At 53.8% G+C, this 25,610-nt stretch overlaps 1 protein-coding gene across 1 annotated transcript; it reads right to left on the bottom strand.

The window, feature by feature from the left end:
• Window positions 1-396: 396 nt before the first annotated feature.
• On the bottom strand, window positions 397-25,610 carry AGGF1 (angiogenic factor with G-patch and FHA domains 1). Its single transcript, XM_051838699.3, has 14 exons — window positions 25,075-25,610; window positions 23,851-23,953; window positions 22,302-22,489; window positions 19,597-19,761; window positions 16,588-16,776; window positions 11,711-12,002; window positions 10,546-10,657; window positions 10,238-10,289; window positions 8,747-8,848; window positions 7,798-7,963; window positions 6,474-6,556; window positions 4,347-4,474; window positions 2,248-2,347; window positions 397-1,282 (listed from the first exon to the last, which is right to left on the bottom strand). The coding sequence occupies exons 1-14, from the start codon at window positions 25,306-25,308 to the stop codon at window positions 1,082-1,084; spliced, it is 2,115 nt and encodes a 704-aa protein (XP_051694659.3). The 5' UTR covers window positions 25,309-25,610; the 3' UTR covers window positions 397-1,081.

Here is a 25,610-nt window from a genome sequence, read left to right as displayed (position 1 = left end):
AACAGTTTCCCCCAACGGAACAAAGGGCAGCGTCACAGCCAGCCACACCAGCTGTCACCGGCCTGACGGTAGGACCGCCAGGGCCAGGCCCCGTCTCGTGGCCACACACCTGCGACAGCCGCAGGACCACTCCCAGGACACACCCGCCACCTCCATGTCCCGGGCACGTGTGGATGGCTCTGACGGTGCAGCGCGGTGCAGAGCCTGTTCCCCGGGTCCAGCTCTCCCGCTCAGCACGCCTCCCTGTGTGCCGGCACCACTCAGACAGGGTCCCGCGTCCCCAGTGCAGAGGTCCCTTTCTTCCCAGCACAGGGACCTGCGCTCACTCTCACTGCCACAGAGCGGCAGCCAGAACCTGCAGACCAGTGAACATGCAAATCACAGCCAACAAACCACTCAACGTTGTCATTTTTTATTGCATTTGTCAACACTCCATCACTATTGTGAGGCTGAGGCTAGGAAACCCTGGCACTGCAGACCTGGTATCCCTAGCAAACTCCACTGCCCGCAATGGTACTGAACACAACCCCAACAGCCAGCACGCCGCGCTGCTTCCACTGTTCTCACCTGGAACCTCAGCTGCTACGGAACTAACAAGCGTGAGTGCGGAACACAGAACACACATCCAGATTCTTCACAGAAGAAATGAGTGGCCGTGGGATCTCCCACCAGCGTCAGCTGTGCACGAGCTCTGGGCTGCTCCCCCCAAATCGCACCATCGCCCACATCTTCTCAACGTCCTCTAAGTGCGTGAACAGGGATGCGTGGAGGCCAACACTGCTCCAGTGAACCCTGGATTTGTCCCCTGCTGCTGTGCATCGCCGGGACAAGGACAAGATGCAGCTCATGAAGCTCGCGCACTGGTGTTGTGCCGACCAGACCAAGTAACACAGCCTGCGGCCACTCTGCCCGTGAACTTTAGTCCGCTCAGCACACGCCCTGATCCAGTCCCTGTAACTGCTTTATTACAGGCCTACACGTGGGCGGCAGCTGTGACACGGGTCCCTGTGCCGCTGACCTGTCGAGACGCAGTTTCGCGTGCGCGGAGACTTCCAAGCTCCCGGCTGCGTTGCGACTGGCTTCACTCTGCAGCCCCTTTCACCCAAGGCGCGCTGCCCGGCGCATCTCGGGGCGGCCTGGCTTCCGGGAAGTTCTCGGCAAACCTCTCTCGTGCTTTGTCCCAGTTCTTTCTGCTCTTGTTCTGGAGGAGGGGAACCTCTTCAATGGAGGACGGCTTGCCGGTCCCCAAGCCCGCGTGCGCCTGCCGAAGCTGCAGCTGGATCTGTTGAGAGGGCTTATTTTAGGGTCTGAACACAGTGAGTGTGCGGCGGCCACACTGGCACGCGCATCTTCAACTCATCACACACTGATGCAGACAAAAACGCCGAACGCACCACAGGCACACAGGAACGCACGCACCGCCACACGGACGTCAACTCCAGTGCCCCCGTCCTGCTGTCACGGCGAACAGCTGCTCCTGACCCAGCGCCTGCACGTGCAGGGGGCGCCAGGCACGAGCAGGGACGCCCTGAGTCCCCGTCTGGTTTTCACTCGAGTGGGGAACACAGGAGTCAGACAGAGAGCCTGACTTGTTTCCGTGGCAGGAGGGCACTTCCTGTTACTCGGGCCTGATGGGAGGCACCACGCGCACACGTTCTCGGAGTTCCTGTTTCCACACAGGACAGCTGAGGTCCAATGGCATCTACACCACACGGCTGTGAATGGCAGAGCCCACGTGCTGAGCGCGTCTGACCACGCCAGCTGCACTCTGCACAGTACCACAGTGGAAGAGGCAAAGCTGCGTGGGGCTCACACCCACCGCCCATCTCTCAGGTGGCACAGGTTCTGCAGGCAGGCGGCTGTGAGGTGTGTGAAAGACAACCTGAATCGCTCACAATTAAGCCAGACACTATTCTCTGGACATGCTAAACCCAAGGGACTCCCAGCCAGCACAGAATCTCCTGTCTAGCAGGACACTGGCTGTATCTGCAGTATGCTAGACCAGGCCCAGAAAGAAAGGCACTGAGAACAATGGAGCCGGAAGAACGTCTGGCTCAGGACACAGTGCCCATCACCCCCGCCCCGAGGCAGGAGAAGACCGGGAGAGGCTTCCTCGAATGCGGGAGACAGAGCACAGACACACACGCACGTGTGGATCGGGTCTCACTCGGCACGCCAGCAGTACCGAGGGCAGCACGGGCACTGCTGGGGCCGGCAGGCGCCTGCTGCGAGGAGACGCGGCCTTACCGGAGCGCGCACGCCGCCGCCGTCCTTCCCCAGACCCTCGCCTCTCTTCCAGCCCATCTTCTCCAACATCTTCCGGCCTTTGTTGCTCTCTGTGATTTCACTAGAAGGAAGACGGAGGCGGCACATTTGTAAGTTCGTGAATTAAAAATGATCAGTCCGACCAAAAATGGTTTGGCATTACCTAATAAAGCTGCAGATGTAAAAACTTCACTCCTACGAATGCTATGTAACAAAACGGCTAAAGTTTCACTCCTACAAATACGAAGTATGTAAACCAACTGTTTATAGGCATAGCAAATCTGCCATCCGTGCCCTGTTCCCGTGCATAGGTGCGTCTATCCACAGGTCAGCGTTGCGCAGGAGAAAAACAAACCGCATCCGACAGGGACGCGAGACAAGAAGGGCAGACACAACACACAGCGGACTGCTCACTGAGCACCTCGGAGACAAGAAGGGCAGACACAACACACAGCGGACTGCTCACTGAGCACCTCGGAGACAAGAAGGGCAGACACAACACACAGCGGACTGCTCACTGAGCACCTCAGAATAAGGGAAACGACTCCACTGCTGTCCAGAGGGGCGTCGCCTCCGCAGAGAGGCGGGAGTCGGGGGACCCCCGAGGGTGGGCTTCCAGGCGACTGGGAATTTCCACTCCTGTCCAAGAAACGCACGTTCTGCCAACCTTAGGTGTCACTGAGCTACACGCTGACGGCTTGTGCGCTTTTCTGACGAACGTTATGCATCAGGGAAACGGGTAAAATAAAATGAAAGAAAACCTCTTCTTCGCTATTTGTATTTTGTCCTATAATTTTTTTTGTTTTTTGTTTTGTTTTGTTTTGTTTTTTTACAGGCAGAGTGGACAGTGAGAGAGAGAGAGACAGAGAGAAAGGTCTTCCTTTGCCATTGGTTCACCCTCCAATGGCCGCCGCGGCCGGCGCACCGCGCTGATCCAAAAGCAGGAGCCAGGTGCTTCTCCTGGTCTCCCATGGGGTGCAGGGCCCAAGCACTTGGGCCATCCTCCACTGCACTCCCGGGCCACAGCAGAGAGCTGGCCTGGAAGAGGGGCAACCGGGACAGAATCCGGCGCCCCGACCAGGACTAGAACCCGGTGTGCCGGCACCGCAAGGCGGAGGATTAGCCTAGTGAGCCGCGGCGCCGGCCTTGTCCTATAATTTTATATTGCACTGAATTAAGGATGTTCCAGTTTTATATTCTATTGTACTAACCTTTCAGTTCTACAAAATGTATTGTTAGTTTTTCAATAAAAATAAACCACAGACAGACCAATGCCTTTCACTTTTACTTTGGCCTTCTGATACAGTCCTCACGTTCTAGAGCAATTACGTGAGGACAGGAAACGCGCAACACTGCCTGCTGCCTGGGCAGCTACGCTGTGGGCGTGTCTGGTCCATGCCCAGCTGGCTGCCTCTACGTCAGGAAGAAAACACTGCCACCCTGGGGAAGTGTACGCCCACCTCAGAACCAGTGGCATACCACAGTTCATTAATGCTACCATCATCCCTTCCACACAAAACACTGAAATCTTAATTAAACCCAGAAACTCTAAGAAAACAAAAAACATAGCCAATTTGATTAAATGTAGACATACGCAATATTACAGGCTTCAAAAATCATTTTTCATGCTTTATCAAAGCTGTAACCAACAAGAGAGAACCAAATCAAAGAAAAATAGTATCACAGAGTTAACAAGAACAAAAGCATCTGTATGTTAAAGAATCATAAAAAACACCGGGGAGGGTATCTGGCCTCGTGATTAAGACCCCCACAGCCCACATCGTGCGTGGGTTTGATTCCCAGCGTGGGCTCCTGACCCCAGCTTCTTGCTAGAGGACCCTGGGAGACTGCTGATGGTTCAAGTACAGCCCCGTCCAAGTGGGGACCTGGATGGAGCCCCTGGTTCCAGCTTTGACCTGGCCTGGCCCAGTTCGCTGCAGGCGTTTGAGGAGTGACTAGCAGACGAGCGCACAGGCACATACATGCTCGCTCTCGTCTATTTCAGAAACAACCATCAGATCTCGGGTCCTGGAAGTCAGAGTCCCCGCCGCATGGCATCACAGAGCAGACACGACACTCACGCATGGACAGACGCAGGAGCATCATCCCTCAGGAAGGGCCCTTCACTCCCAACCTGCTCTCTGCGCTTCCCAGCTCGATCTTTGTATTTTGGATTCTTCAAGGCCTTTTCATCTTCATAATCTGTATTCTTAACAGAGAAAAAGAAAAGCTGATAAGTAAAAATGTCACTTCTGTACATTTGCCTTAGCTGGCAAAAATGGCTCCACGTGGGGTGGGTGCTGTAGGGTGAAACCACCACCTGCAGTGCTGGCATCCCATATGGGCGCCAGTTCTAGTCCCAGCTGCTCCTCTTCCAATCCAGCTCTCTGCTATGGCCTGGGAAAGCAGCAGCAGATGGACCAAGTCCTTGGGCCCCTGCACCTGCGTGGGAGCCCTGGAAGAAGCTCCTGGCTCCTGGCTTCGGATCAGCGCTGCTCCTGCTGCTGTGGTCACTTGGGGAGTGAAACCAGCAGATGGAAGATCTCTCTCTCTCTCTCTCTCTCTAACTCTGCCTTACAAATAAATAAATCATTCTTTTAAAAAAAATGGCTCCACGTGACCTCTCTAACAGAAGAAACCAAGCAGTGACACACTCTCCTTTGCAGCTGTAACACTGCTTCAGATTGTAGCACAACGTGGGCAGTGACAGAGGAGGGGAGAACAGCACACTGACTTACTGCTGTGTTCTCGTGTCCTGTGAGCACGCACATTTAAAGGAAAACACAGAACAGGCCGGCGCCGCGGCTCACTAGGCTAATCCTCCACCTAGTGGCGCCGGCACACCGGGTTCTAGTCCCAGTTGGGGCGCTGGATTCTGTCCCGGTTGCCCCTCTTCCAGGCCAGCTCTCTGCTGTGGCCAGGGAGTGCAGTGGAGGATGGCCCAGGTGCTTGGGCCCTGCACCCCATGGGAGACCAGGATAAGCACCTGGCTCCTGCCATCGGATCAGCGTGGTGCGCCGGCCGCAGCGCGCCGGCCGCGGCGGCCATTGGAGGGTGAACCAACGGCAAAGGAAGACCTTTCTCTCTGTCTCTCTCTCTCACTGTCCACTCTGCCTGTCAAAAAAAAAAAAAAAAAAAGGAAAACACAGAACAAATGCGGGTGGGAAAGCCCACGCCCTGATGCTGTCTCTGTGAGAGGCGAGGCTGCAGCTCCCCTCGCCCGACCTGGCAGTCACCTTCCACGGCCCTGGAGAGCAGCTCCTGACTCGGGAGTGCAGCCTGTCGGTGTGGCACGCGCCACGCCTGCCGGGAGTCTCAGCCTAACCTCTGTTCCTGGAGTCTTCTGGACGTTTAAAGCTCTAGGTTTTATACTGACACCATGACGCACTCTCAGTTCACCTCTGTAGGCGGCGTGAGGCAGGGACCAATGCTTCCTGTCTCTGCACGCAGCCCTCTCTGTACGTCAGCACCGCTTGTGGAGAGACACCCTTTCTCTACCCAACTGCCTTCCCTCCTCTGCGGAAGACTGCTCGTCCACACAGGCACAGGCTCGCGCATCCGGAGGTGGGCGTACCCCCGGACTGCTTGGGTCCATGCCCATACGACACTGTCTTCAGGCCAAACGGAAGCCACACGTGCTCTTGGCGGCACCTCACTCAGCGCAGGTCTCTGTGAGCCGCAGCGGCTGTGGAAGTCTACTTACCCTCAGCGGTCCTTAGTCAGGATCCCCAGACCGGGAACAGCTGACACAGTGACAAAGCGCAGAAGGACAGTAAGCAGCCCTGGACAGCAGTGCACACTCACCACACCTAAAGGCAGTTTTACTCAAACCAGATAGATAGCTTAAAACATCAACAAGGGGCGGCGCTGTGGCGCAGCGGGTTAATGCCCTGGCCAAAGTGCTGGCATCCCATATGGGTGTCGGTTCTAGTCCTGGCTGCTCCTCTCCCTATCCAGCTCTCTGCTATGGCCCGGGAAAGTGGTGGAAGATGGTCCAAGTCTTTGGGCCCCTGCACCCGCGTGAGACCCAGAAGAAACTCCTGGCTCCTGGCTTTGGATTGGCGCAGCTCCGGCCATTGCGGCCATCTGCGGAGTGAGCCAGCAGGTGGACCACTCTCTCTGTCTCTGTCTCCACCTCTCTCTGTAACTCTTTCAAATAAATCAAATAAATCTTTAAAAAAAAAATCAACAATATTTAAAACCCATACCTGTAAACCATATTTCACTCGTATTTTCTTTAATTCTTTTCTCCTTTCCAACTCTTTTTCTTCTTTACTTAGTGCTGGACCAACTAAAAGAAAAAAAGTTAGTTAAAAAAAGAATCCAACATATCCAATAGATGTTGTAGCAACTACTATTAATAAAAAGCTAACAGTATTAGTAACCCATTCCTATTAATAAAAGTTTAAACATTAATATACATGATTTTGGGTTATGTTAAGATTCTCTGGGCATTTTTGTAACTAAACGTCTTGGAAAGAAAGCCAAGAACCAAACCTTACAGGAAGATCATAATGTAGATACCATAATGAACAATGGTGGTATCAAACAGCAAACCCAAAGTAGAATACTCTGTAAATCTCCCAAAGGCACAGACACAATACAATCTGTAAAGCTGAAGATTCACGTTCTCGTGTACTAGGGCACACTCAGTCTCACCCTAAGGATCAGAGAAAGAGCAAACAACGGGCAGGCGCACGGCCGGGGGATCCGACGCAGAAACCGAGCTGCCACAGCTCATGCATCTGTGTGTGCGCAGCTTTGCGTGGGGGCCTGACGCAGCAGGCCTCAGCCTGCGGGCATTTATTAGAAAACACGACGGCGCACAGAGCCAGCAGACCAACATCAACCAAGAACTCCAACGCCCCTCGACGTCCATGCCGACGCCACGTGACAGGCTTTCACCACGGATGACTTTTTCTTGCTGGTAAACAGATGTTAAATCTTGTCATTCAGTTAAAAGGAAATCAATTTTTACGATATTATGTCACAATTTTTAAATTATACACTGACAAGCTGCATACAGTGTCCATGTTTTGATATGCATACTCTATGGAATGAGTGGCTCAATGAAGCCAATTAACAGCCACATTACCTCACCTTTCTTTCTGTGGTGAGAATACTTAAAATTTGCTCTGTTAACCATCTTTAAACAGTTCTCACCAAGGACATTTAGGTACCACAGCTGTCTATTTCCAAGTGCTGCTAAACTGGATTAGCAAAAAGAGCGGATCAGCCTCTCTCCTGCTCAGAAAGCCACCTAATGGCACATCCCCTGAACCACACGCTAACACAGAAAAGCCAGCACCGTCACCAGCAATACCCCAAGTCTCCAATTTCAAACACGCGGAACTGTACAGCCCTGTCTCACTCTCCCGACACCCGCACTGAAGCACCATCACACCCACTGAGACACGGGCTCGCAGGGCCACGGTCACCCTCACGACCCCATCACGGCCACCAGCTGTGAAGGAGGAGCGGGCGACCGTCTTGCAGAACGGCCACGCCCGCGGGGAGCAGCGTCTCACGTACCGAGAGCTTCGTGCTTCTGATCGAGGCGCAGGTGCGCCCTCACCTGCCCCGGCTCGCAGCCATCGCACGTCTCGCTGCCAGGGTGGATGTGGAAGGACAGCACGGTCTCCCCGATTCTCACCTCGTCCCCGTGCTCCAGCACGTGAGGGGCACACCTGGCTTTTGGCTAGAGGAGAAAACGTCAGAACACAGTCACGGCCGGCTACGGTACGTATACCGCACAGAACACCTGCACTGAAGACACGGGACGCCCTCACAGCGAGGGACCCACACCGGGGGAGAGGCAGAGGCCCTGGGCACCTTCTGACGTCACCAAATCCACCAACCGCCCTCTCTGCGTGCCCAGTGCTGTGAGAGATACACCCCTTCAGACGTCAGCCACCACACAAGGAGCTCTAGAAGCCTCAGAGAGGGGCTGGATGCACACCCCTGTCCTGCAGGCCGTGCGAGTCACTGCTTCACCCCGACAGGCGGGGCCTCTGTTCTCCCCACTCCCCTCTCTGTTCCCATTACGTGCCGAGCACTTCCTCACCAGCACAGGACAGAAGCACCATGGGGGGGGGGGGGGGCACAGCCCCTGCCCTCCACGGAGTTTCCAGTCCGTGACATTTCCATGACAACTGGAAGGAAGAAGGAGTGCCTGAAGGTGCCCTAAGAGCACGCAGTCCAAGGAGGTTTACCACACACTCACGGGAGAGGGCAGAGCCAGCAACAGCACCGCCCAGGAACGCTTCCCAGCAGCCCTGCTCCCGCACGGCCGGCCGGGTCTGAGCTCCCAGGGGAGCCCCGGCAGCCCCGACTCCCGCATGGCCGGGTCTGAGCTCCCAGGGGAGCCCCGGCAGCCCTGCTCCTGCACGGCCGGGCCTGAGCTCCCAGGGGACCCAGAGGCCGTCTACAACGGCGACGTCCTCCGGGGTGAAGCCGCGTCCAGTTTTCACCACGCACTCACCTGGAGAATCTGCTTCCCGTTGACAGTCGTGCCGTTCTGACTGCCTTGATCCACCAGGACGTAGCTTTGTAAGTCGTGGTCAAAATGCACTTCCGCATGAAACTTAGGGAAACAGAAATCAGGCAACATTAAGTTACAGCTTTGTTTTTTTTAACCACGGGTAACAATTTTTCTGGCACGATGATGTGGACTTTGTGTTTTTCAATACAAACTGATATTCTGGTAGAAATCTGGCGGCTAGTGAAGAAGCAGTCATCCGTAATTCTCCCTAACACTCACAGTTCAGTATCTACCCATTACCTAACAGTTCAGTATACGAGAGGTCTTCAACACGCTTATGGATATGTGTACTATGAATGGGTTCCAAATTCTCTCTTCACCAAAACACACTCATCTTTTAATTCCATTCTGCACACACTCTGGCAGTGCCCTGGCACATGTGTGCCTCTGCTTCCTCACAGTTCATCACAAAGTCAGGAGCTGCTGCACACAGCACCGGCCAGTCCCTGCACTGAGTGAAACGCATCACATGGACACACCACAACCATCCGCTCCAACGACGCAGGCAACGCTTTCTCCCGGTCTTACAATTTTTAAAAATATTCCTGCTAACCTTCTTACAGTACATGTACACTCTGTGTGCACTGCAATGGAATAGCTAAAACATCACATATCCCACTTTTTAAAATTTTGTTAAAGATTTACTTATTTGAAAGGCAGAGCTAGAGAGAGAGGTAGAGGGAGGGAGGGAGAGAGGGAGTTAGGAGAGGGGAAGGGAGGGAGACGGTGGGGGGGTGCAAATGGAGTATCTTCCATCTACTCGCTGGTTCACTCCCCAAATCGCCACAGTGGCCAGGGCTGGGCCAGGCGCTTCATAAGGGACTCCCACGTGGCTGCAGGGGCCCAAGCACTTGGGCCATCTTTTGCTGCTTTCCCAGGCGCATTAACAAGAAGCTAGACTGGAAGCGGAGTAGCTGGGACTTGAACCAGTGCACCTATGAGATGCCAGTGCTTCAGGTGGTAGCTTAACCTGCTGCGCCACAGCGCTGGCCCCCCACATCCAGCTGCAATTCTGCTCTGCTCTGGCCTGACAGTTTGAGAGGCTCCGAAGGGCAAAGCTGTGAACAAGAGCCGTGAGAGAGGACAGACTATTCTCGGCTGTGAAACAGGTCCAGGGCCAAAGAGCCACTTCCCAGGTGTCCTGAATCCAGATGTGATTTGCTTTGGAGTTGGCAAAACATGTAACATGTACCACATGGCATGTCACTCAAAAAACATGTCAAACGGGTGCTACTTTAACACTCAGTGTTCTCCCCCGCTCCAGGTGTTCAAAGCAAACATAACGCGTTCAGACTGTGGAGGGACTCTTCTCCCAAGCACTGGAACACCCGATCTGTACCCCGCACCACGGCCGCTGCACCCCGCCGTACACCCTCACGCTCCAGAGGGAGAACGTCCACGTGCTACCTGGGAGGAGATCGCCGCACTCACCTTACTGACACCGACTTCAGGGATGCGCAAGGTGTGCTCCATGTCCTTCTCTCTGCAATGGAAGGGACAGTCACCTCCGCAGCACACACAGCGGCGGGCAGACTTGGGAACAGGCCCCGAGGGACCCCCTCTCCTCCCTGGCTGCTCCTACGGCTGCTCTTCTCTTCACACTGTGCTTTCTGTGGGGGAGGGGCTGCCTCAGTCCTCTCTGTCGCCGCAGTGCACGGCACGTCTGACACTCAGCACACGGAAGCCCTGCCTCTGCGGAAGCCCTGGCGGAAGGAGATGATGACGTGAGCCGTTTTTACCTTCCGATCGTCGCAGGGGTCACAGCGGTAATGATGAACAGCGACCCTGTCTGCAGCACCGGGGACCGGACAACGATCACTCTAATACACGGGGGCCAGATCTTCTCCTCATCTGCAAGGCAAGGAGACGGCACACGTCAACTCCGCCGCGACAGAGCGCACGCTTCAGGGCGTGCACGAGGCACCCTCGCGTGAACACTCTGATCACAAACCTCAGATCTGACTGAGAAATTCCTCAGGCTCTGCAATTTGATATCTACACGTTACAGCAGCATACGAGGCCCAACACTGCTGCAGGGGACAAAGGAGGGGTGCAGCACACCCCACACCTGGCAAGGTTAAGACGTCAACACTGTTTAAAGATCTGGGACTTGAAAATATCCCAAATACATACTTTTAAGTTAAAATTCAAATGTACTTTTACTAAAAGCTAGGAGAACCGTCACTGAGAACAGAAGAACAAAAGCGCACGTCAGTGTGAGGTAGCGTGCTTCACAGCATGTACTTCTGCCTTCAGGAGCAGAAACAGGCTCACCCAGTACGTCAGCGACTGGATGCAGGGGCACACTTTTGGAGACGAGCTTGCTCCTGCCTTCAACCTAGAAAGTAGACAGCAGGGGCCGGCACTATGGCGCAGTGGGTAAAGCCGCTGCCTGCAAGGCCAGCGTCCTCTGTGGGCCTTGGTTTGTGTCCCGGCTGCTCCACTTCCAATCCAGCACCTGGGAAAGTAATGGAAGTTGGCCCAAGTGTTTGGGCTCCTGCCACCCGAGTGAGATCTGGATGGAGCTCCTGGCTCCTGGCTTCAGCCTGGCCCGGCCCTGCCTGTTGTAGCCATCTGGGGAGTGAGCCAACAGAAAAAAGGAGTTTCTCTCTCCGCTTCTCACTCTTAACTCTTTCAAAATAAAGCCTGCAAATCTCTAACCCAGAAACACCTTCACATGTCCTCTAGGATCCGCTGCAGGCCGCCTGTACTTTAAAAAGCACAAAACTCTCTGAGGGCCGAAGTGTGAAGCACTGCTTCACATCACATCTCTGCAAACCACCGAGCGGGGCCTGCGTCACTTTGGGTAACGTCAGACTCCGCACAAGTCCCCGATATCGCCGGCGCTGGGTTCCTGCACACCTACCGCCTGGCTTCCCCGCTGCAAACGAGAACGAGACTCACCCTCCTCCTCGGTGTCCACACCGCCGCCGTCCTCCTCACTAGTGCCCTCGGTGTGCGAGTCTGTAATTTCACCTTCCTCCGGCTCACTGTCGGTCTCTGGGCCTTTCCCGGCGTCCTCTGCTGCGGCATTCGTGGCGCCGTCACAGGGAGGGGACTCTGCGCCACCTCGGGGAGGACTGTGTCTGTGGTCAACGTCCGTTCTGGCCTTCTTCCTCCCATCTGCACAACTCTCCCCCTCGCCGCGGCTTGCGCATTCCACGCTGGCAGCCTTCTGGTCTGCTGAACTCGCGTCCTGAAAGGCGGCGGGAGGCAGGTGGGGCAGGAGAACATCACCACCGAACAGCCATCGCGGCACGGGCGGGGGACACACGGGCGAGCACAGCAGCCGCACTCTGCACCGCTGCCTCTGCTCCCTTCCCGGGGGACGACGCCGTCACCCAAAGTAAGGACTTTGTAACCACCAGGCGGAATCAAACCCCGTCTCAGGCCACCCCAAATCTGTCTCCCAAGCGAGCCCGCCCTCCACACGCACGGCCCAGCCCACACGACAGGGCCTGTGATGGACCTGGCAGGAGAGTCACTCTCGGACTCGCCAGTATTCGTGTCCCACCGTCCGTGAGACGGTTACCTTCATCTTTGTGTGCTAAGCCCTCAAAAGCCTGTGTACTTCACACTTCCGGCACACCCCAGTACAGACGAGCCACACGCACTCACCCAGGCACACGCAGCTGCCTGCCTGGACGGTGGGCCTGGACAACACACCTGTGCCTGACGTGCTTTCTGAACGTCTAACCGGTCAGCAAGTCAACACAGAAGCGATCCAAACAGACCCAATGGACACGAGCTGCAGTTTGCCGAAACTTGGAATTCTGGAGCACAGACAAGGCAGCTCTATCTGTCATCCCAGAATTTCAATTTGTTCGCGTTTTATTATTAATTTGTTGAATACGTGGAGTTGGCATGCTTTATGACAAATGAACTTTTTCTAATTGATAAAACTGCATACTTTTACCATGTTCAACAACAATGTTTTGAAATAAGTACCCTGTGGAACTGCCCAATTAAGCTAATTAACGTGCATTACACCTCACGTTTTTGTGCTGACAATATCTAAAATTTACTCTCAGTGATTCTCAACTATACACAGTATTAACTACAGGAACCACGCTATACAATGGATAAATCTCTAAGTTTAATCTTAGAAGAATCCAAGAGTTATTCTCCTGTTTTTCCTTTAGTTTGTAACACATTCTCATTTTTTCTTTCTACCTTAGAGCAACAGGAAGAAGCAAATTCATACGTTCTTTTGTTACTTATAAGAGCGCATAGGAGGCCGGCGCCGCGGCTCACTAGGCTAATCCTCCGCCTTGTGGCGCCGGCACACCGGGTTCTAGTCCCGGTCAGGGTGCCGGATTTTGTCCCGGTTGCCCCTCTTCAAGGCCAGCTCTCTGCTGTGGCCTGGGAGTGCAGTGGAGGATGGCCCAGGTGCTTGGGCCCTGCACCCCATGGGAGACCAGGAGAAGCACCTGGCTCCTCGCTTCGGATCAGCGCGGTACGCAGGCCACAGCGCGCCAGCTGTGGCGGCCATTGGAGGGTGAACCAACGGCAAAAGGAAGACCTTTCTTTCTGTCTCTCTCTCTCTCACTGTCCACTCTGTCACAAAACAAAACAAAACAAAAACACACATATTTACAGTAGCATGAACTCTGTTTGGAGATGGCTACCCAGTCACAGTGTGGTAAATGAACCACTTACATTTCCCAGCAACGCACTCATCAAGAACAAGAAAAACCACAAGGACAATCCCCAGTCAATACAGATTTTCACAAAAGCAGATTCTCATCTTGTGTATTTTATTGTCATCATTATTCTTGGGCAACACGCGCAGCGCGAAGTGTGACCGTCAGCGGTGCTCCTCACCTAAGCTACCTGCAGTGCGGAATGTCAGAGTGTTAGGTAAGAAGGCTGCTCTCAAACAGGCACTGAGGCCTGGGGAGGCGACCTCCCAAAGGCTCATGGCAACACATGCTTCCTGTCAACTAAATTTTTCAACGCACTTTTTGAGGCACTCATAGACATACTTCACATTATTTCAAAAATATTCTTACTTCTTACTTATTTTCATTTTCTTGAAAAGGCAGAGAGTTAGAAATAGACAAAGATCCTCCATGCACTGGTCCACCCCCCAGCTGCCTGCTACAGCCAGGGCTGGGCAAGGCCTCCCATGTGGCTAACAGGGGCCTGCTGCCTCTCAGTGGTGCAGGAGGCAGGAAGTTGGCATACGACGTGGGCAGACTGGATTCAGGCACCTCGATGGGGAACGCAGGCATCCCGGGCAGCTTCTCGGCTCTGTGCTGACACCCTGCGTTCAAGTCCCACTCGTCTCCTCAGCCTCCTGCCCTCCTTCACAGTCATCACCTCTAAACGCAAGCCTCACGCGCCGTAAAAACAACGAGGAGGAAGCTTCAACAGCCTCGCCCGGCTCGCAGCCAGGAGATTCCGGTCAGAACCTCGCCAACTCTCGCAATGCACGCAGGGTGAAGCCTCTGACCTAGAGCTCGCGTATTCTCGTGGTTGTGGGAGCCAGAGAGGACCCACTGGCACAGCACGCATTTCAACCCGATTCCTAGGGAACAGCCGTGAGCCCCCACACCCCCTACCCGCAGGGGAGAGGCACTTTCACGGCCTCGCCTTTAAACAGTTTGCCCACTAAGAAGGCACGAGCCACTGAATGAGGTCCTCAAACAAAAGAAACCACTCTTCCTATATAGCTGTATACTCTAGACACACACTACCAACGAAGAATGCAAATAAGCAAGTCTAACAGAGAACAGCAAATGAATATGGCCGAATCCTAACTGTATGTGAACTTTAGAATTCCGTATGTAATCATTTTTCTCTCATTAAAAAGCGAATGACATGAGACAGAATTTCAAAGGCAAAGCATCCAGCAGGAGCCACCAGCTGCTCTGCTAGGAGCAGAAGCCAGGGCACACGAGTTTCTACATGGTCCTTAACATCACATCTCAGAGGTTCTCCAACCCCTCAGTCTAACCACCACCTGAAGCCCTCACAGTACCTTCTCTACTCAGCGCACCATCGCTTCCTTACTCAGTACCTTGCAGGCCATCTTAAATGCTTTTCTCTTTGTTCTTACAAATATAAAGCTACTTCAAAAAGTTAGTGGGGGCCAGAGCTGTGGCATAGTGGGTAATACCAACGCCTGCAGTGTCGGATCCCATATGGGCGCAGGTTCACATCCCAGCCGCTCCACTTCCGATCCAGCTCCCTGCTGTGGCCTGGGAAGGCAGTGGAATGGCTCAAGTCCTTGGGCCCCTGCACCGGCGTGGGAGACCCGGAAGAGGCTCCTGGCTCCTGATCGGCTCAGCTCTGGCCGTTGTAGCCAACTGAGGAGTAAACCAATGGATGAAGGACCTCTCTCTGTCTCTGCCTCTCCTTCTCTCTGTGTAACTGACTTTCAAGCAAATAAATCTTAAAAAAAAAAAAAAGTTTGTGGAAAAATGGAATTAAACATCAAGTTTATTTTGATGTAAATTAATTTTGAAGTTCAATGGATGCATAGCTTTTTCATAATATGCATTTTCCACGCACTTCCTGAGGACTCTTCATTTTGCTATAGAATTATGCAGAGGGATTTTTCTTTCACTTAAATTTTTAAAATAAATTACTAGAAACAAGATTTTCTAATAAAGAATATGAACATTTTTATGGCTACTATATACACAAACACTGGTTTTCTTTTTTTTTTTTTTTTTTTTTGACAGGCAGAGTGGACAGTGAGAGAGAAACAGAGAGAAAGGTCTTCCTTTTGCCGTTGGTTCACCCTCCAATGGCCGCCACGGCTGCCGCACTGCGGCCGGCGCACCGCGCTGATCCGAAGGCAGGAGCCAGGTGCTTCTCCTGGTCTCCCATGGGGTGCAGGGCCCAAGCACTTGGGCCATCCTCCACTGCACTCCCTGGCCACAGTAGAGAGCTGGCCTGGAAGAGGGGCAACCGGGACAAAATCCGGCACCCTGACCGGGACTAGAACCCGGTGTGCCGGCGCCACAAGGCGGAGGATTAGCCTAGTGAGCTGCGGCGCCGGCACAAACACTGGTTTTCAATCCCAGCATGTACCTCCCTCCACTTGGCAGCCTGGATTTTCAATGTTTGCTAATGAAAGCCCTACAGGAGATTCAGAACACTGAACCTGACATCTGACAAACTGTTCTTTGCAATTTTTTTTTTTTTAATTTTGACAGGCAGAGTTACAGTGAGAGTGAGAGAGAGAGAGAGACAGAGACAGAGACAGAAAGGTCTTCCTTCTGTTGGCTCACTCCCCAAAGGGCCGCCACGGCCGGCGCTGAGCCAATCCAAAGCCAGGAGCCAGGTGCTTCCTCCTGGTCTCCCATGGGGTGCAGGGCCCAAGGACTTGGGCCATCCTCTACTGCCTTCCCGGGCCACAGCAGAGAGCTGGACTGGAAGAGGAGCAACTGGGACTAGAACCCTTCGCCCATATGGGATGCCGGCGCCACAGGCGGAGGATTAACCCACTGCGCGATGGCGCCGGCCCCCAAACTGTTCTTGAAGACAGTGTTCGCATCAAGTTACCAACCAGGGTCTGAATGCCCCCTCCCAATTATGCAGCATCCGTACCTCCATCTATCTTCCAAATCTGAGAAATGTTCTCTACTGCTAGTCACGGAGAACTGAGAAAAGCCCACATTTGTTCCATCTCAACTCTCCCCAGTTGTTGGATTGAAGCATCTGAGTGTTTATGCTTGACATACAGAGTAAAGGAATTATTTTCATATGAAAATATTGGCTTATGTCTGTCATCAGCATTATGGAAACTTCTAAAATCATGAAGACATTACCTTTTCTTCAGTTGTTGTAGAGCTATCTGGATCCTTTCTTTTCTTCTTTAATTTTTTATCCTTACTCTGTCTTGTGGCAGGAGTCTGGTAAGGCTGCAGATCCACTCGAGAATGAAACTGATAGCGCCCGCTGTCCACGTCGCAGTAGTAATAGATGCCAGTGGAGGGGTCGTAGTATAGCTGGTTTTCCTTTCAAAGTCAAACGCATAAACTTAGTCACACAGGTCGAAATGCAACAGAAAAATTCAAATGGCCAAACAGAGTAAATTTACTTCTTTGATTCACTATGATATTTTTGGAAGACAATGAATTAAAGACAACAGAATGGGAAATGTTTACAATCTTCCAAAACACGGCGCCATTTAATATCTATCTAATTTTTCTAGAGTGAAAAGGAATCATATAAATATTAAATGGAACCACACGAAAGTGCCAATATTTGACTTTTTTTACTGTTAAGGGACAGGGTTTCATATGGCTCACTTTAATACATTCAGAGAAAATGTTAACAAGAAAACCCTCTGAAGGCACGCATCAGAAAACGCTGATCGGACGAAAGCAATTCTAGACTTGGCACCCTTAATGACTGCACAGTAATGGCCTGGTATTATAAAGCCCCAAGCCCCACTCTGTCATAAAACATGATTTCCCTTTTAATGTTCATTACTTAGAGACACTGACAAAAAAATCTGAAGATAAATTTAAGCTCATAAATACCATGACACAACATACTGTAAGCAGAAATAGATAATTTGCTTCACTAAATTAAGTAAATAACACAGAGTAGCTATACCAAAGAATTTTGGCAAATTATGGATAAAAAACTAAAAGAAGGGGCCAGTGCTGTGGTGTAGTGGCTGAGCCTCCGCCTGGGGAGCTGGCACCTTCATGTGGGCACCGGTTAGTGTTCCGGCTGCTCCTCCTCCGACCCAGCTCTGCTGAGGCCGGGGAAAGCAGTGGAAGATGGTCCAAGTGCTCGGGCCCTGCACCCGCGTGGGAGACCCGGAAGAAGCTCCTGGATTCGGACTGGCCCATCTCCAGCCCTTGTGGCCACCTGGAGAGTGAACCAGTGGATGGAAGACCTTTCTGTCTGTTAACTCTACCTCTTAACCTTGTTAACTTTACCTCTACTTCAAAAAATAAATAAATAAATAAACAAACCTAGAAAGCAAAAGTTGTGCAATCATTTGCATTTAGAAATGCTGGATGGCATTCTCTAACGGAGATTTAATGGAACACCTCTAATCTGGTGACATCACACATTCACGCAGCCCAGACCAGGAAACTTTTAGTGTACACAGACTGAGCAGCTTTTCCAACTGTGGACGGCACTGCAATCTGTCATCTTTAATCCATGCATTTTGCAGAATTCTCATCTTCTTTCCTCCAAGAAACTGAATCAGAGTTTTATTTATTTATTTATTTATTGTTTACTTGAGAGGCAGAGGACCAGAAAGAGCTCCTTTCCGCTGACGGCTGGGCTATGCTGGGGCTGAAGCCAGGAGTGGGGATAGGAACCCAACCGCCTGAGCTCACTGCTGCTTCCCTGGGACTCAAACCCAGGCCCTGTGATGTGGGACACGGCTATCTTAACCCCCAGGCTTTAGCCTGCTCCTCCGAATCAAAGGTTTTTATCTTTACTACTAGTGATAATGGATTTTTATAGCTTAAACCTTTAAAACCTCTTATTGGAACAAAATACAAATATTTTCAAAACCTAAGAGGAATTCTACTTAGTTAACATATAAGAAAACAAGCACAATAAAAATGGCAGGCCGGCGCCGCGGCTCACTAGGCTAATCCTCCGCCTAGCGGCGCCGGCACACCGGGTTCTAGTCCCCGTCGGGGCTCCGGATTCTGTCCCGGTTGCCCCTCTTCCAGGCCAGCTCTCTGCTGTGGCCAGGGAGTGCAGTGGAGGATGGCCCAGGTGCTTGGGCCCTGCACCCCATGGGAGACCAGGAAAAGCACCTGGCTCCTGGCTCCTGCCATCAGATCAGCGCGGTGCGCCGGCCGCAGCGCGCCGACCGCGGCGGCCATTGGAGGGTGAACCAACGGCAAAGGAAGACCTTTCTCTCTCTCTCTCACTGTCCACTCTGCCTGTCAAAAAATAAATAAATAAATAAATAAATAAATAAATAAAAATGGCAAAATAATTCAGTCTGCAACTGACTTAGAATGTAACCTGACGTTTACGTCAGGAGAGACACCCACGTCTACTCGTCTACTGGGAAAGGGTGTTCTCCTAGCAGCCTGCAGCAGCCACTCCTCTGGGCAAGCTCGTGATAAGCCTCTGCTGAACTCAGATACCTGGCCCGGCCCTGCATACCGAGAGCCAGCCGCAGTGCCAGTAACGAGAAGGCCGACCACCCGTTCACCTCTCAGCTTGGCATTCTGTAACTCCTCAGGAGACCAGGGATACGCCGGGATCCCCGATATGGCGAGGAAGTTCCATCGCCACTGCCAGAGTCCCGGATGCGACTCCCATGGCCGCACCGCCGTACTGTCAGCCGGGGACTTTATTTTCTGGTCCTCTGCCGGTGTCCACTATCAATCAAATCTTCAGAAGTAAAATGTCTAAGAAGCCACAGACGATAAAACACTGACAAATAAACACGCTACTAAGAACTCAACAAAAGTCTCCGCCGTGGCCTGAACTGAATTCATAAGTATTTCAGACAGTTTTTAAAAATCTCACCCAAGCCTAGAATCAACGATCTTACATCCTTATGAATTCCATATTCAAGTGCGTTCCTTGCACATTTTACGATGACGTAGGTAATTATCTGCTTTCCTAAGTGAAGTCTCAGTGTTTCAGCGCATTTCCCTACATGTGAACGTTAATCTACAAGGACCAATGACAGCCTGATTTAAAAGCCTGGAGGTGCAGTACCGTAAGCCATTTCTACCTTCTGCCAACAGCCAGGACTCAAACAACGACTGAACACAGCTGCTCATCTTCTTCCCGCAGCCAGGCGTGCGACCACAGTGCTCAGAGTCTGACACACTTACGGAGTCGTAATAGAAACCAGTGCTGTGGTCAAAGTAGAGCCCAGTGCTCTCGTCGTAGCTGAAGCCCGTCTGCGACACGGCAGCCTCCGCGGCGGCTCTCAGACTCTCGGCCAGCGACGAACCTCCCGAGGGCGCCCCTTCAGCTGCTGACGCAGACGCCGGCCCCTAGGAGAGACACTGTCAGGTGAAATGAGACGAGCTTCTGCGCTCCCACTCAAAGTCAGCAGACCCAGGACGGCAAATCCACTTCGAACTGCAGGACACGACTGCGGCTTCCACAGTGGGAACGCTTCGGGAAGCCACTCTGAATCCCTTTGGAGAACATTTACTAGTGTGTCCGTGAATCAGACTGACCCCGTTTTGCAGACTAAAAGTGAGGACAATTACTCAAGAATAAATAAATTAAGCAATACACACACACACACACACACACACACAGAAGCTTGAAACATCCTGTAAGACAAACGCTCTAGATTCTTCAGCAGTTGCATCTTGGTGGGAAAGAGAATTACAAAGAAATTCAAGGGGGCAGGCGCTGCGATGCAGCGGGTTAAGCCGCTACTCGGGATGCCAGCATCCCCTACCAGAGTGCCAGTCTGAGTCCCCAGCTACGATGCTTCCGACCAGCTCCCTGCTAACACAGCTGGGACGACAGCGGATGACATCTGAGGCACCAGAGGCGCTGCCACCCACACGGGAGACGCAGGCAGTTCCTGACTCAGGGCTTTGGCCTGGCCCAGCCCTGGCTATTGTGGGCACTGGTGGAGTGAACCAGCAGATGGAAGATCTTACTCCCTCTTGATCTGTCACTCTGCCCTTCAAATAAATAAACCTTGAAAAATAAAGACAGATGGAGGAGAAAGCGACAGAGTAAATGAGATGAAGGAATTTCACAAAGTTTATGGATAATCAAATTAGATGACATTTTTGGTGCAGAAGTACATGCACACGGGTCGGTACTGCGGCGCAGCAGGTTAAGCATTAAGTACTTGGGCCCTATACCCACACGGAAGACCCAGAGAAGCTTCTGGCTTTGGATCAGTAAAACTCCAGCCGCTGTGGCCATTTGGGGAGTGAACGGCGAAGGAAATGTCTCTTCCTCTTTCCTTCTATGTATTTCTGCCTTTCATTTAAATAAATACATGCATATTTTTTCATAATACACATTTTTAATGAAGTTTTTTTGGAAAAATTTTTTGTATTTGAAAGGCAGAGAGTTACAGACAGAGAAAGAGGGAGTCATCTTCCATCTGCTGGTTCATTCCCCAAATGGCCACAACAGCTGGGCTGGACCACAGTGAAGCCAGGAGCTTCTTCTGGGTCTCCCACATGGATGGAGAGGCCCAAGCAATGGGTCGTCTTCCACTGCCTTTCCCAGGTCATTAGCAGGGAGCTGGATCAGAAGTGGAGCAGCTGGGCCTGCCAGAGTGGCAGGCAGCAGCTTAACCGGCTACACCACAGCGTGAGCCCCGTTAATGAATTCTTTTAAGATCCCTCAGGTGCATGGATTTCAAAATTTTTTACACCAAAATAAAATTCTTTTAGTTCCACTTTCCACAAACTTTTTGAAGTACCTTCATATATTACACACAGTGGGGATTTTAATTCACATGAATTATAAAAATAAGTTTATAAGACATTCAGGGAAATTAGAATAGTAACAAGAAACCTGATATAAAAAATTTGAAATATTTATTTATTTGAAAGGCAGAGTTAGAGCAGACAGAGAAAAAGAGAGAGAGATCTTCCATCTGCTGGTTCACTTCCCAAATGTTCACAATGATTGGGGCTGGACCAGGCCAAAGCCAAGAGCCTGCGACTTCACCCAGGTCTCCCATGTGGGTGGCAGGGGCCAAACACTTGGGCCATCTTTTGACGCTTTCCCAGGCACATTCAGCGGTAAGCTGGGTAGAGGTGGAGCAGACTGGACTGGAACCGGCACCCATTCGGGATGCCAGTGTCATTGCAAGTGGCGGTTTAGCCTGCTGTGCCACACACTAACACCACATTAAAACTCATTAGGTGTGGCTGGCGCCGCAGCTCACTAGGCTAATCCTCCGCCTTGCGGCGCCGGCACACCGGGTTCTAGTCCCGGTCGGGGCGCCAGATTCTGTCCCGGTTGCCCCTCTTCCAGGCCAGCTCTCTGCTGTGGCCAGGGAGTGCAGTGGAGGATGGCCCAGGTGCTTGGGCCCTGCACCCCATGGGAGACCAGGAAAAGCACCTGGCTCCTGGCTCCTGCCATCGGATCAGCGTGGTGCGCCGGCCGCACGCAGGTCGCGGCGGCCATTGGAGAGTGAACCAACGGCAAAGGAAGACCTTTCTCTCTGTCTCTCTCTCTCACTGTCCACTCTGCCTGTCAAAAAAAAAAAAAAAAAAAAAAAAAAAAAAAAAAACAAAACTCCTTAGGTGTGACACTGATGTTGTGGCTGTTAGCCAAGGCTATTGGGTGGAGTCCAAGATACACTGTCAGACTGTTCCACTTTATGCAGACCATAAAAATTGAGAACATGATGTAACGGGAAAGCAATTACACATAAACAGGCTTTAATTTTTCAGGAACTGCGATATCGCTGCATAACTACACGTCAGAACAGTTACCACTCCTCGTGTGCAGTGCCGAGCAGAGACGTGTTTTCTCACTCACACTCACAGTACGAGGAGGCCAGCTCTCGAGCGCGACCGTCCCAGGCTGCGCACTGCGTTACCTCCGCATCCGGGGCGAGGTGGTGCCCAGGGGCGCACTCAGCGGGGTCGGCGTAAGCAGCACGCTCTGGCTGTGACTGGTCTGCGGAAGTCAGAGCTGGAGCTTCAGCACGCTGGCACTGCTGAGCCGCGAGTTCCGTGACTTGACTGGGAAGACTGTCATCGTTATAATATGTCTGGTAATAATAATCTGCAGCAAAACAAACCAAGCGGCGGATTAGGACGGTGCACATAAAAAGGTCTCCATTCCACAACACTGGCACTGATGACACACACTGTCCACGATTTCTACACTATACACATTTGAAAGGGAAGAACCGGCGGTGCAGACTAACCCAGGGACGGACATATCCGATTCTAACGTCCCCATTCACACCCACCTGCCACGCCGAAGAGGGAAAAAACACAGCACTTCTGGATTCCCCACACTAGCAGGAAGCAAATGGGCAAGAGCAACGCTTAACTTCTCGCCTCATACCCCATACTGCTGCTTATCAGTGACAGCAAAACAAAGCCAAGGTATTAGTGGCTGATTTTCTGGCAATCTGCTCACGAGGCTGACTCCCAAAGAATTTCTACCACACAGATACATAAGATAGTATTACTGCTGTCTGTGGAGATTCAGCTACATTGTTAAGTGATATGCATCTGAGTAAAACAAGACAGCGCTTAATGGGAAGATGACTACTTCTTGTAATCCACAACATAAAACCCAGCAGCTCACTGGTCTTCCTCACAATTTAATGCCACTGCGAGGCCACGGTGGGGAGCTCACTGTTCAACAAGGCCCTAAGAGACTGTCACTGGACACGCGCCTCAGTGGACGCCCCAACAAGATAACACAGCCCTGTGGTCACAAGGCGGATACACAAGGACGTAGGTGACGCACAGCGAGGCAGAATCCCGTAGCAAGCGTGCCAATGAGAACAAATCAGCCACGCCACAATGAGTGTGTCACTAAGGACACATGACCCACGCCAGTGAGAGTGCCAGTGAGCACACGTGAGACGCATCAGGGAGTGTGCCAGTGAGCACACGTGAGACACACAGGGAGTGTGCCAGTGAGAACACATGACCCACGCCAGTGAGCACACGTGAGCCACACCAGTGAGTACACGTGAGACGCATCAGGGAGTATGCCAGTGAGCACACGTGAGCCACGCCACAGTGAGAGTGCCAGTGAGCACACGTGAGACGCATCAGGGAGTGTGCCAGTGAGCACACGTGAGCCACGCCACAGGGAGTGTGGCCCTGAGCACACATCAGCCACGCCACAGGGAGTGTGGCCCTGAGCACACATCAGCCACGCCACAGGGAGTGTGGCCCTGAGCACACATCAGCCACGCCACGGTGAGTGTGGCCCTGAGCACACGTGAGCCCCGGCCCAGGAGCTGCAGGAACAGAATGTATTTCTACTTTTCCCGCAAGAACAGACTGCCGTGCAGACGCCACATCGCAGGGAGAGAAGTCGGCGCTCCACCGCCCGCTGTGCCCGCTGCGCCCCGCTGCGCCCCGCTGCGCCGACGGGCCGTGGAGAGCAGGAAGGGGTACCTGAGCGCGCCCAGGGAGCGCCGTCCTCGGTCTGCACCTCCACGTCAGCCTTCCCGCTGGCTCTGCTCCTCGCGCAGTGCAGCACCTTCCTGAGCTCCTCCACCTGAGAGAGAACAAGGCGTCAGGGCGCGGCACCGCCACCCGCCCGGATGCGCCACTTTCCCGACACTGCAAGAGGTCACGTCTTTTTTAGAGAAGTGCTAAGAACAGCTGGCTTCCTATTCAGAAAAAACTAAAGATGGCATAACTTACTTCCTGTAACATTTACATGTAATCTGCATCGATCTTCCTAAGCTCTCTTGTTAAATGTCCGAAACCAAACCGGAAGAAGTTAGGTAACAGGACTTCGCGGGCGGGATTCTTTGTTTCTAACAAGAAAGTTTCAATGACAGTATTTCACAAGGTCACTAGTTCTCCTGAAACAGGAATTTCTGTTTGCAAGTGTCGTGACTATCAGTGTAGGAAGCAGCTCGAGGGCAGGGCGCGCCCCAGACCGAGCCGAAGCCCCCGCGCTCAGCGAGCTAGAGAGCACGCGGGTTCGGGGCGGCTTCACAGACTCGGCCGGGACCGGAAAAAAATGAAGCAAGAATTCCACCGCCACCGGGACGCCCGCCCGGAGAGGCGAGCAGGGCGAAGACGCCGGCGCCCTCCGCCCCAGCACGCCGCCCCCGCCCCCGGACACCCCCCGACGACCCCCAGCACGCCGCCCCCGCCCCCGGACACCCCCCCGCCGACGACCCCCAGCACGCCGTCCCCGCCCCCAGCACGCCGTCCCCGCCCCCGGACACCCCCCGACGACCCCCAGCACGCCGTCCCCGCCCTCAGCACACCGTCCCCGCCCTCAGCACGCCGTCCCCGCCCTCAGCATGCCGTCCCCGCCCTAAGCACGCCGCCCCCGCCCCCAGCACACTGTCCCCGCCCCCAGGACGCCCCCCGACCCTGGAGCACACCGCCCCCGCCCCAGCACACCGTCCCCGCCCCCAGCACACCGTCCCCGCCCCAGCACACCGTCCCCGCCCCCAGCACACCGTCCCCGCCCCCAGCACACCGTCCCCGCCCCCAGCACACCGTCCCCGCCCCCAGCACGCAGTCCCCGCCCCCAGCACGCCGTCCCCGCCCCCAGCACGCCGTCCCCGCCCCAGCACACTGTCCCCGCCCCCAGCACGCCGTCCCCGCCCCAGCACACTGTCCCCGCCCCCAGCACGCCCCCGCCCCGCCGTGCACCTGCGTGCGGAGCTCCTGGTTGCTGGTCTCGGCGCTCTGGTACAGCCGCTCCGTGTGGTGCAGCAGCCGCTCCACCTCCCGCACCTGCCGCCGGCAGCTCCGCAGCTCGCGCTCCAGCTTCTCCACCTTCCGCCGCAGCTGCGCCAGCTCGGGCTCGGGCGAGGCCTCGGGCTCGGGCTCCGGCTCGGGCGAGGCGGGCGGCGGCGGCGAGGGCGACGGCGCCTCCGCCGCCATGGGCGCGACGGGCGGCGCTCAGGCCCGGGCCGGCGCCGGCGGGCCCAGGGGCCACGGGAGTGCGCGGGCGGCGGAGGGCGGCCTCGGCCCCGGCCGGACGCGCCGGGCCCCGGCCATGACGCGCGGACGCTCGCGGCCTGCGGCCGAACGGGGCGGCGGACCGGGACCCTGTACCGGAGACCCCGCGCCCCGGTCAGGGAGACGCGGGAGGAACGCGGGCGACGGAAGCGGCCGGAGAGCCCGAGCCCAGGCGCGCCGCGGCCGTCAGGCTCCGAGCCGGAAACGAAGCTCGGGGGTGGGCG

This window comes from Oryctolagus cuniculus, chromosome 14 (assembly GCF_051225735.1).
Source record: "Oryctolagus cuniculus isolate XC-2025 breed Fujian yellow rabbit chromosome 14, ASM5122573v1, whole genome shotgun sequence".
NCBI lineage: Eukaryota > Metazoa > Chordata > Mammalia > Lagomorpha > Leporidae > Oryctolagus > Oryctolagus cuniculus.
This window is presented reverse-complemented; position numbering and strand designations above follow the sequence as displayed.